Source organism: Macadamia integrifolia, chromosome 3 (assembly GCF_013358625.1).
Source record: "Macadamia integrifolia cultivar HAES 741 chromosome 3, SCU_Mint_v3, whole genome shotgun sequence".
NCBI lineage: Eukaryota > Viridiplantae > Streptophyta > Magnoliopsida > Proteales > Proteaceae > Macadamia > Macadamia integrifolia.
Window position 1 is genome coordinate 29,042,524 of NC_056559.1, and position 12,792 is coordinate 29,055,315.

General features: G+C 37.2%; 1 protein-coding gene across 3 annotated transcripts; it reads right to left on the reverse strand.

The window, feature by feature from the left end:
- Window positions 1-1,337: 1,337 nt before the first annotated feature.
- Window positions 1,338-11,811, reverse strand: LOC122073949 (2,3-bisphosphoglycerate-dependent phosphoglycerate mutase 1-like). Of its 3 annotated transcripts, none has more exons than XM_042638681.1 (9): window positions 11,405-11,811; window positions 10,257-10,536; window positions 9,872-10,095; window positions 6,877-6,995; window positions 6,623-6,779; window positions 6,367-6,468; window positions 6,041-6,160; window positions 1,776-1,836; window positions 1,338-1,646 (listed from the first exon to the last, which is right to left on the reverse strand). In XM_042638681.1, the coding sequence occupies exons 2-8, from the start codon at window positions 10,525-10,527 to the stop codon at window positions 1,792-1,794; spliced, it is 1,038 nt and encodes a 345-aa protein (XP_042494615.1). In that variant the 5' UTR covers window positions 10,528-10,536; window positions 11,405-11,811; the 3' UTR covers window positions 1,338-1,646; window positions 1,776-1,791. The 3 variants fall into 3 exon arrangements, with proteins under 3 accessions (XP_042494615.1, XP_042494614.1, XP_042494616.1); XM_042638680.1 differs by lacking the exon at window positions 11,405-11,811 and adding an exon at window positions 11,288-11,346; XM_042638682.1 differs by lacking the exon at window positions 11,405-11,811 and adding an exon at window positions 10,956-11,226.
- Between the last annotated feature and the right edge of the window lie 981 nt (window positions 11,812-12,792).

Sequence of the window (12,792 nt, forward strand, 5' to 3'; positions counted from 1 at the left end):
AAGGTATTGAGACTATAAAAAGAGTTCCTTCAGGTACAACAATGGTAAGTGTTTATATGTGACATGTGTTTACTAGACCATATATTTGTTCTAGAATTGAGATTGTAAATAAATCCAGAATAAGAATATATGTTGGATTAATGTACGGATTTTCTCAAATAGTTGAGAAGAACTAAGAAACATTTCTTAGTTGATGTAAGAGCTTATCAATCTTGAGTAACACCTACTTGTTTTCAGACTGACAAGGATGATAGAAAATCCGCATTATTAATTATACTTTTTTATTTTTGGTGATAGTGCTAATGTTTGGAAGTGTTCCAAGTAGAAATTAACTATATATTTCAATATAGTAGCCATTGATAAGTGGCTGAAATGTTAATATCCAAGTTTGAAAAATGATGCATCACAACATGAATTGTAGGTTTCTTTGTTTATTAAATCTTAAATCATCAGCAAAGAATCATACATTGTACTAGGTTTTTCATGTATCGCAAAACTATTTGGGAATAAGATCCTCTCCCACCGCTGGGATGCCCATCCAGCACAGCATCTGATGGTTGAAAGGACTCATGCACAAACCCCAACACATGAACACACAACCCCAGGCCCTCCCAGCCGTTAGCTGCATGCTGGGGGTCCCAACAGCTGAAGAGGAATGGAAAATTATGTCTCTCTTTCTTGTTCACTGCTGTTTCTCCCTACACACCCATTTCCTGCTGCATTGTAGGCAAAGGGAAACCATCACAATTAGTAACACCTGCCCAGCGCTGTTTCACTGTTCATAATCTGTTTCTACCAATCAAGGTGTTAAATATCGGATCGGCTTTTCTTAATTCTGATCAATCTCGATTCTTGCAGTCTCTCACTTTTACTTTTTGCTTTTGCAAGGATCCATGTATTCGATCCATTAAGTTGGGATAAGGCTGAGTTTGTTGCTGTTGTTGTTGATTAATCTTGATTCTTCATAAACGAGTTCTGACTTGGTCAAACCATGTCCGACCAGACCAAAATAGAAGAATTCCTATCAGAACTGATTTAATGAGCTGAAGTCTGCCTGCAAATTCATGCTTTCTCCACAGCAGTGCAGAAGGGAATTGTTCATATTAAGCCTCAAGAGCATGGGAAATCTGGGAAGACAACATTTGTTGGCTTGGGCAGACTCCTTAGTTGCTTTTGAGAGCATGTTCATCAGCAAAGCTTATATGCGTGATCAGAGGGACTGTCCGATCTGGACCAGAGTTCTAGCCATCAAGAATTCTGGTTGGGCGCTTGCGTGATAGGTAGTGCAATGATCATGGCTTGATTCATTAAAGATGTGCCAGCAAAAAATCAAACAATAGAAGAAAAAAAAGACAATTACAGTCTTATTTCAGTCATTACTACATAGTCATAATTTACAGGATCCCTCATAAATAATCAAACATACATTGATATCTACTCTGGAAACTAAAAGACAATGGCAAAGCACCTAATGCAACCCAGCTATAGATGACCCCTTTCAAAAGAAAATTCAGAGCATCCACTGTTTCCCCATCTGTGGATAAAGCTTTAAACCCATTGGTTGAGAGGAAGTAGTTTTCAGAAAGGTACATTATAAGCTAATACGAGGCCAACAGGAATGAATATTGAACATCAACAAAGAATACCTAGCCACGAAAAAAAAAAAAGAAGGATTACCTAATGGAGATATAGGCCAATGAAGAAACAGAAAAACTTGCATGTGCACACACTGAAGGAATTTGTACCAAAAGATGATCAGATTACATATAACAAACCTGATTTTTAAATACACTAGTGAAACATTTCATCTAACTTCTGCCGGTAAAGTGCTAAACTCTGCATTGAAAATAAGTTGAAAGTAGAAACAGTCATGAATCGACTTGGGATCAGATAGATAACAATATGTATTGGAATTAAACGAGTACAGCAAATAGATTCATATTCTACCAGATGCCCTCTTCTTTACTGTTTTGGACAGATCAAGGGGATTCAACAATAAAGGTTACAACATAAAACTAAATGATTGAGCTGCAATAAATATGATAAAAAGTACAATCAGGTTGATCTCCAGGTGAGTTGCATCAACTGAAGACCCACCTTCTTTGTGTGTCACATGGACCACAATGGCATTCACAAGCACTAAAGATTCTGTTTTCCAACCAACAAAATCATTGACTTGTAAAAAGAATATTTTGTCTCTGTTTAGTGTAGAAATACCTGTGGTTGATTAGGAAACTAACTAGAACGTTTCTTGGAGTCCAAGTTAGTCCAAATTTTTAACTTATTTTCGGATTTATAGATGTTGTGAGGAGAAAGTGTGGTGAAGTTAAAAATTTTATTTGGATCATATTAGAAGCATTTCTATTCCAAAATTCTGTGTTCCTAACCTTTACAAATTGGAACACTGTTAAAGACAACTACTGTGCTTCAAACACAGATTTAGGCCCGAGACCACAAGCCCCCACTATCCATCTCTATCTGCTGCAGGGCTTTCACTGTAGAAGCAGATTAATACTGAAAAAATCAATCCAAACCCACTTGCAATTTTAAGGCACCCCCACCTGTCAGACAACTTGGTTGTTCTAGGACATTGCGTTAAAAAAAAAAAAAAAAAAAAAAAAAAAAAAACATTTCTTTCACTTAAGCGATGGGACTGATTCTGCTGTAGGGCCAATGTGGAGCCACTTATGGGTCCAATTGATAACACCATTGCTAAGAGGTAATCAATTGGCCTAGGTTAGTATTCTTACTGTTTTGTTTTGCTTAAGTTTATTTATCATGTTCAGTAAACAGGGGAGTTTTGCAATTTAGGTGGGTGAGTTTTAACCTATCTTCTGGTTTCACTTGTGATTTGTTTCAGGTTAGGCTCAATTGTAGTTGTGTAGGTCCATTACCCATACGATTAGATTCCATTCCTTGTGTGAAGTTTTTAATTCCCTGCAGCCCAAATTAGTTTTTCCATAAGTCATCAACAAATATGTTAGAGCTTGTCTATTCACATTTAATGATTGAAAAAGGAAGGAATAATTGGTCAGCTGAACTAGGTTCACGCTTATGGATCACACTTTTTCAGAAGACAGGTATCTCCATTCCAATGTCCCATGTTCTGACCGGATCCCAATTCTTTTCTCCAATTTGCTCCAGTAAGATAATTACGTATGGTTTCCATCTTCTCACCACCCTTTAACTAACACCCCTCTCTCCCCTCACTAATCCCCTGTTTTAAGAGAAAGAATGTTATCCATCCTTGTTCTCTACATGTAGACACAACCCCTTATTTTCAATGGGGTAGTGACATCTTTTCATGGGTAAGGTTCTTTCTCCATCTACCTATCGCTTTTAGTCTTGATCATCTTGTTGCAACATATATGACTAATGGTTTAATATGAAATTCAAAGTTAAACTCTTTAAACCCCATCCTCTTCCTACCATTGACACTCCCAACAAAACTCATACTCTCAACCCCCATAATTTACACAGTCCAACCTCTTCATCTCGCTCAACATCTGTGGACTCTATTGCATTGCCATGTAATCTCCTCACTGCCACTTTTTCAATTGAAGGATTCAGAAATCAGAAGACGAAATTGTTTAGGATTCATAAGCATAAAAAGGGCCCAAAACATACTTATCTGACCCATTTTCCCAGTACTTGTTTTGAAATGTTATCATCAGTTAATTTTGGTGGTGCAATGTGTTTCATGTGTTCCCTGTGTGATACAGATAAAACACTTAGTAGAAATAAGCCTTGAGTTGGGTTATATATGTGTTGGGACACTAGCCCAGTGGGGAAATTTCCTTTGTAATAGTTATTGGGCCTAAACTATGGGTAGGAGGTAGGAATATGGGATTTACTTCATTAGTTTAATTAGAATCCTTATTTGGGTCAGTTTTCTTTACTATTCCAGTTTCCTAGCCAGTTTATTATCAGTTCAACATTGGTTTAAACCTTTCCTTTTTGACTTTTGAATCTATTTTTGAGTCTTTGATATAAATTTGTAAGAGGCTATACAGCCTTACCCACGAATTGATGAATGAATTATGACTTTTGCCTCCACTGTTCTGTGAGATGCAGTGAGACTCTTGACGAGATGCTAAGGAAGGTTAGAAGGGTTCCAAGCTAGGATTTGCTAGGATTCCAGCTAAGAGGATGAGATGGGATTCCTGATTCATACCTCCCTTCTTTTATCTTCTTCTTTGTTCAATTAAAAAAAAAAAAAAGTAATTACCTGCGCATCTCTTGTTTCAGTGTATTCTGGTTTCTATTCTGTTCTTGCGCATAACCAACATACTGGAATTTCAATCTCTACATTGTTTCCATCTGTGATTTCAAATCTGATTTCATATTTGGTAATAGGATAGTATTCTGAACACATCCACAGTTTCAAAATTTGATCTTGCTGTTGTTTTCTTAGTCCTACTTCTTCAAGTTGGATTGATTACTGTTTTGAACCCATTAAGATCTGCTATCAGTAGTCAATGGCTCAATGCTGGAATTCTGCTTTAAAGAATCCTATCCTAGGATATCTTCATAACTACAGATTAGACCACCGGATGAGGAATCGTTCCCCTCTATAAATCAGACCTTTGATGAAGGTTTCCCATCAAACTGAGCTCCTCACCGTCATATATTTAATTTCTCTTTAATCTGGTCTTTATCTCTTCACAACGGTGTTGGTTTATAACCAAGTTTTTTATCCTGAACCTTTAGGCTTCTAGAAACCATCACTATGCCACAGCTCCAAAGACTTCTCAGGCTGAGTAATCCTTTCTCCCCCATATTTAGATAATGTTCTAAGAGAACACACAGCATTTCAAAGACATAGGTGATTGTTCGAACTCCAAATCATCTTATCCTATTAGGTACAGTATTTCGCCACCCATCTCTCACCTTTCAACGGTTAATAAATGGCTTTGATTCTCATCCCTTAGAGCAATCCCTTGTCCTTCTGGCTTTCCAGTGAGTCCTACTGAAATTACACAATCGCTTCAACGTTTGAACCTAGGGATCATTTGGTTAGATGCCAAGTGAAGTAAAATTAGAACAAAAGAAAAATGGAAAGTTTTGCAATCATTTCCAAGAACAATTATTTTTGGTAATGATTGCAAAACTTTCCATATTGCTTTTTTTGTTCTAATTATACTTCAGTTTAATTCACATCTAATAAAAAGACCACTTAATGAATGACAAAATGAAGTAAAGAATACTTCATTATATTAACAGAGCTCACGCCCCTAGATGATAACTTCTCCAAAAGAACTTTAGTATTTTGAGAGGACAGGCTTTGTTTATCAAGTGTAATATTGATTCTAACATATTTTTCTTCGTATTCTTTCTAAATATTCTAACATATTTTTCTTCATATTGTTTCTAAATTTCTGCTGCTCCTCTTCTAGTTTCCCTTATGATTTTTTCTTTTTAAATTCCTTAGTTTCCTCAGCCAAACCAAACCACAATGCACAACTCATATTCAGGGCCTGCTATGAGAAATTTAATTCACATCCTTATTTTGAATACCTAATGATGGGGATCAGAAGCCTAAACTGATCCAACTACAGTATCACAGATAGATGAAAGAATCCTCTAGCTCTGAATTTTTCTTTCTTGGGACCCCGATTTAGGTTGTCCATGCCTTTCAGAGCTCCACATTTTTTTATTCTGAATTCACTGGATCATTAGTCCTTTTTTTTTTCCTGGGTGGGGGCAGGGGGGGGGGGAAGAGATGCTAGAAGCTGTGTGCAGTGTGTACCCAAAGAAAAATTGGTAAAAAACCTAGAGGATTGTGTGCGTTTATTTCTATGGGTGCAACTGTAGTTGGACCACCAACCTCATGAAAGCCAAAAAACATAAAATTTTGAGTAACTGGCTGATGCTTACAAGACTTAACAAAAAAACTTAAAATTAATAAACCAGTTTCTCTTAAACACATATGTCCATGCCATGCTATGAGAACTTTAAAGGAATGCCAAACTTGAACGTCAAATAGAACTTAGGTATGCATCAAAATATCCAAAGAATAACAAAGGACGGAGTTGCATACCCTAGTATAAGCATAAACACCAGCCTCTGTAGGACCTACTGGACTTCCCCTCCTGATAAATTTCCCTTCTTTAAATATGTAGAGCATTGGAAGCCCAGTTGACAGTTCTAAGCTAATGACCTGTAGAAAATAACAGAATAGTTACATTTCATAACAATGCAAAAAACCATAAAAGTTTACACAACTCAACTAAGCCTTTTCTCAACTAAATTGGGCTAGATGTAGGGATTCTTCTTTGCCATTAAAATCTGTTTAGTGACATGTCTTTTGTGAACCAAAAGACCAAAAACCCATAAAAAGTTTACACATGATAAATAGTTTCTCACCTCTTGAGAAGTTAATTTGTCAAGATACATGATAATGGACCTTAAAGAATTCCCATGAGCAGCAATCATCACATTCTTCCCAGATAGAAGTTGGGGTTCAATCTGCAACGTATTCCACCAGTCAGAAGTTCATTATCCTAAAGTAGTTTCAGACCAATAGTCGATCAACAATCAAACACAAAGAGGCCTTTCAAATTGACAAAGCCATGCAATAATAATGAATAAGACACTTGGATATAAGCAAATAAGCATATACTTGCTCTTCGAAATAAGCAACTGCTCTTTGAGCACACATTTCCAAGCTCTCGCCATTAGGGGGAGGAATATCATAGCTTCGACGCCACTCATGGACTTGCTCCTTTCCATATCTATCCGCTGTTTCCTGCTTATTAAGACCTTGCAACTCCCCATACCTGTGAATTGCAAAGCATTCCATGCAAGAAACATTAGTTGTGAATAAAGACTGAAGGAGATAACAAGCAAACCAAACACTCGGAAAAAATTGATTACATTCTTTCGTTCAATTGCCAAGCTGCTATTACTGGAATAGTTTGTTTCACAGTTTCCTCACTGAAAATTTGACTCCATGCTTTTGCTTGTTCACTCTCATTGTGTGCAATGATTGGCACCTGCAAAATGTGAATTCAAATAAATACCATCTAGATATTTTTTGGGTGAATACCTAACCTGTGTAAATATAAGACTTCAGTTGGGTATACAGTCCACACATTAACCTGTTTTTGCCTGATTGATGCAACTGCCGTATGATTGAGACCCTTACTTAGCAGTACAACTCAAGTTATATCTTTAGTTCAATGATAAAAGCAACCAAAAACCATAACTGTGGATTCTAAATTGCTAAATACCCCAAGAACTGTGAATTGAAAAAAAAAAAAAAAAAAAAAAGGACTGAGAGGTCAATAGCATTCTCAATTTCTTAAAGAAGATGGCAATTTCAAACTTGAACAATTTATAGAAAGGGAGAATATGTCTCTCCATCAACCCATTTCACCCCTTGAATCCAATGGAATCCCTCTACCAGTCTGCGGTATAAAGCACACTCAAATCTATGATCTGTGGACACAAACACAGGAACACCCAAAAATCCAGAAACAGGGGCAAAGCTATAACATGTCATGCCAAGTTGCATAGCAAAAGTAAATGGCGTAGTCACATTGAGACTGGTTGAAGCTTAGATTATGGAAGAGTACTTTCTCTTATCTTGCCTCTTTGTAGTGTAGGAATAAATTAAATCACTAGTAAGTCGAACCAAGTAGAACTCACTATTTTTATGTATTTAGGGGAGATATTATGCATGCTAGTAAAGCAAGCAAAAACAAATGGTAAACAAGAAATTTAGGAGAGTAAGGAAATACTGAAGTAGGACCATGTTGAGCTAGCCTCTGTGCAGAGATACATAGGAGTATGTCTAGCTGTGTCCACCCTCTAGACAAATGCCTGACATAATATGGACAGACATGAGTGAAATCTACAGAGGGGAAGAGTCACCCTTAAATTACATAGGAGTATGTCTAGCTGTGTCCACCCTCTAGACAAATGCCTGACATAATATGGACAGACATGAGTGAAATCTACAGAGGGGAAGAGTCACTCTTAAATTTCATAAGCACTGTCAAATGAAATGAGCACCTCTCCTATGAAATTGTGTTTAAACCCTTTGTGAAAAGGATGACCTATCTTGTTTGACAAATCATCTTCCTTTATCCCCTATTTCCCCTATAGTCTAGCAGAATTCTTATCTCTGTCCGACAAGGTTCTAAAGATGGGAATTCAGCATGGATTGGACTCCACCTATCCCGACCTGGTTGGGATTGGACTGGTCGATCCCACCCTGATCCTAAACAATCCGACCAGCCAGAGTTTACAATCTATGCTGCATAACCTGCAACAGAGGAAAGTCTATAATCCAGCCGGAAATCTAAGTTGGGGGCACTCATTCTCTCTTGAGAAGAAGCAATAAGATAGAAAAGAGAAAAAATAAAATAAAATAAATAAAATAAAATAAAAAATCGAGAGCAGATGTCTGTGTTGGCCTAGAAAATGCAAGAAGGCCAAATCAATCACTGGAAAATGAGGTTTAGATGCCAGAACGCCAGATCGGTTGATCATGGGGTAGGATCGGAATGGTCCCTACCAATCCTGGTGTGGAACGGTTGGATTGGCCAATCCAATCCTGATAAAAGCCTTGCTGCCATGCAAAAACTCTATAATCTTTGCAGTTGTTGAGCTCTTAAAACTTTGAACTGAACATCAAGCGGTGACATCTCCTATGAACTTTGCTCTCTCACTCCCCCCTCCGTGCCCTCTAGGGGCCACCAAGTAACTTGAGCATGTCTCAAGTGTTTCAGTATACGTGTATCCTTTTGTTAAGTTTACTCCAACAAAAAAAAAAGAAGAGAGAGACCCAGTGCACATGGCTCCTGCTACTGCAGGAAAAGAAATAATTGAACATAGTAATCCCCACCCCACCCACAGAAGTACACTCACCACATACAAGAAAATCAAATTTGAACCTCATCCTTGCACTTGCAAGACTTCACATATCAGATAAAAGGAACATGCAATCAACCACGAAACAAGATCATTGAGCCCAATCCCTTGATAAAAAATTAATGACTGTTTTAGATGACATCAAAAGCTGGATGCTTAGGGTCAACCAATAAGGTCATTCATAACCCTATGAAACAATATAAAAATAAGGGTTGGTTCCTAGATCCTCAAGCCTAACAATAATTAGTCGGATATCATGTGCAAGCAAATGTAATCTGATGGGTGGAAGGTGGAACACAAGTTTTTCTCACAAACCCCACAAACTAATTATAGTCATCCTGAGAAAAACAAAGCCATCCAAAGGAGTATTTTAGACCTTAGACCTTTCTTTATGCCCTAAGGAAGAACACCCTCTCTTGTATAGAGGGGTAAAACTAAGGGTGATTTTAAGAGGCGTATCATATCATATTGGAGAGACGCAAGGTACGCTAAAGATATGTATGGAATAGTCAAGAAAAGTATGAAAAGACTTACGATAAGCAAAATATAAATTTGAAGCATAAAACACTATAAATAAGTAATATAAAAAATACCTCATGTATAAAAAGAAGAACATAGTACGACCAGAGAAACACATTTAATTAATCATATATAAAGGATGTGGTTTCTTACGTGTATTAATACCAAATTTTTATTAGGTATTTTATTAGTACTTTAAAGATACGATATGCATCAGTTAGTATCCACAGATACAGAAGGATACTTACAACCTTGGGTAAAAAAGAAGCATCATACAAACATGCTGAAGGGAATGTGGAAACAGATGTTGGTATCAGCTCATTATAAAAACAAACTCAGCCTTATCCCAACTTAATGGGGTCGCTACATGGTATCAGGCTATTAGCTCTCGTTCTCATTAAAAAATAGAAGATTTCTTTCCTAGCGATTTAATGAGCAAAGTTAATTGAAATCCATAAGCTTTAGGCAAAGATACCTTCTTGCGACGGTGCTGGGTCATGGCAAGCATAGCAGTCATCTGGGCACGGATCAGTGCGGATGTGTAGATCATGTCAACGGGTATGTTGCTAATTCTCTTACCGGCTTCAATTGCCTCTTCTACACCCTTTTTGGTTAAGGGTACATCAACACAACCAGTGAACAGGTTTTTCTCATTCCACAAAGACTCACCATGCCGAATCAATATCAAAGCAACTTCATCTGAAACATAGAGTGGCAGCTAATTAGGAAACATCATGAAAATAGTACTTGTCGAAGTCCAACTATGCAAGAGGAGGATAAGAAATTTTGACTTAAATTACAGCTAAATTGGCAATTACCGTGAACAAACTCAAGAACAGGTAATAGAGAAATCAACTTACTAGATTTCTTTCGGGAGTCATTTGACTTGCTATTTGTGGGGGCTGAAACTGGATTGGCTACAGAAGTATGAGAACTTGAGGCTTGAATTACACCCGATTTCCACCCATGGGTGCTACAACTTCCTCTTCGCAATAATCCTACATTAAACCCATGACCATTTGAAACCGATTTCACAGAATAATTCCTAAATGCCTTTTGAGATCCAGATTCGTTGCAGCATCCATATGACTGAATTGACCCAACTGCTTGATGAAATGCAGCAGCAGCCATTCTGAAAAACTAGGACAAAGAAAAACAGAAACTAAAACACTTGTCTTCTTTAAAAGCAGCATATAATTTAGACTACATTTATGCTAGAGAACAAATACTATTAGCAAACAACTAATCCACTGGAACAAAATCATTTAATATTCAACAAAGCTCGTCTGAATGGGTTGAATGCATCCTCCCCACTCCCCCCCCCCCCTCTTGAAAATAAGAGAGACAAGTGGACTCATGACCACAAAAAGATTTAAAACATAAAACAGAACTACTGCCCCAAAAATTTACAATGGGGAACGACATACAAATCGGTAAAATGTATGAGAAATCGTATCAGAACAATCCATAGAACATAGATTCCCAATCAAAATCAAATTCATCCGAGATCAAGTATAGCTAGTAACTGAAACAAGAAAAACACATGAAATCTTAGTTACCCAATTGAGAAGGGGAAAAATAAAAAAGGGGAAGGCTTTGCTTTTAGCTTTATCTTTTTCCTCTAGTTAAATATCATCAAACTTGAAGCTTTCAAAGCACGAACTAATTCAAACAGAGTTCACCTCCAGCCTCCTTCCTTCCGATTCCTACCCCCACCCATCATCTTGACAACAAGTTCAAAACCCAAATCCCCACTTGGTTTTTTCTTATAGTGCAACAAAACCCATGCCACATTTCAATTAACGAATAGAGAGTCAAATGGGCATCACAAACACAACCCATCAAAACAATTCCCCGGAAAATTTAAATATAAGAAGTGAAGGAAACATACAGGGAGATTCAAGAGAAGAATAAACAACCAAAAGTATACGAAATGGCAATGCAAATGTGCAGAAAAGAAAATGGGGTGGGGTTGTGCAGAGAGAAATGGCATAAAGAAACGCCTCACCTTTGAATAATTCGACAAAAATGTCAGATGGGTCGGACAGAAACAAGGGGAAGAAGTGAAATTATTGTAGATTCAAGGAGAAATGTAAACGGAAAAGACAATGAGAGTTAGAGAAAATCATATCGAATTCATAAGGGTTAATATAAAGGAGAACGATAATTCCAAGGTGTGCAAAACCGGAGAACAAAGCTTTCCTGAAACGTTGGGGAGAGACGTGGAATAGACAATGAAAAGTCAGGAGTTTATAGATTCAGCAAAGGCCGCCATAGTCGGTAGGTACATGAAATTCAATAATCAATACGCAGCCACTCGATAGGGACAAGTCTGAATAGTAACTACAGCGACCCTCCTCTCCCCTCTACTCTTCCCCTTCAAAATGGCTGAATAGCATGTAGAAAAGTAACTCTCTCTCTCTCTCTCTCTAGATGGGTTAGGTGAACAATGAAGTTTTTGTACTCAACTGGTGAGATTATTGGTATTTTGGTGGTGATGAAACTCCAAACCATCACGTGTTCAACAGCACACACCTGTCCAATCATTTATGAGCTGAACCATTTGTCAATTTTCATGCCAATTTGGCCTCTTTGTGTATTTCGAGAAGTTGCCGATTGATGTTAACCAAAAAAAGAAAAAAAAAAAAAGTTGGCGACTGAAATCATATTCGTTTTGCAAAGAATTAATTAATGTGAAATATGGGTAGGGATGCAAATGGAAGGGAACAGATTAAGAACAAAACACACCGCATTCGAATTTGTCCCTGTAACCTGATTAGTGATTTAGTGGTGTCAGGCTGCGTGGTATACAACAGTTCTTTCATTAGATATCTAAAATTGACTTCAATTCTAAAAGAGCACTGTCAGGCCGCATGGTATACACGCTAGCATCTCTTTATGTCTATCTTTTCTCATTTTTTTTAAAGTTATCTTTCTTCTTATGAAATGATATATTTAATATCTATATGGGAAAAGAGAGAGATACACTACAATGTTATCAAAAAAGATGTAACACCAAGTGTGAAATAAAAAAAATCTCTTTAAGTTAATGTTGACACTCTCATTGGCCCCCCTATGCAAGTAACACACGACCAGACTATAGTTCTTACCCATAAAAACAAAATAAGAGAAAAAGAACCCTGCATGATACCAAAATGATCTTCTCACCCTCATGAATACGAAAAATCCTCCCCATTTTGATGGTCCTATGCGTGTTGTGATTTAATCCCACACTAATGCAGGGGCCGCACTGCCAAGTAGCAAACCCCTCTCTCACTAATATAATAATATACTATATATATCCAAGTTGAATCCATGTTGAAGTATCCATTTACATTTCTAATTATGAGACCATAACCATTAATGTGTAGAGGTAATTCATATGATTAGATTTAT

Bases quoted from the DNA above. Each gene is read 5' to 3' on its own strand.
- LOC122073949 (XM_042638681.1), bottom strand. From the start codon at position 10,527: ATGGCTGCTGCTGCATTTCATCAAGCAGTTGGGTCAATTCAGTCATAT. The intron at 6,780-6,876 runs GTAATCAATTTT...TGCAATTCACAG, and splicing joins TGGCAATTGAACGAAAGAAT to GTATGGGGAGTTGCAAGGTC. The intron at 1,837-6,040 runs GTATGCAACTCC...TTTTCAATGCAG, and splicing joins GTGTTTATGCTTATACTAGG to AGTTTAGCACTTTACCGGCA.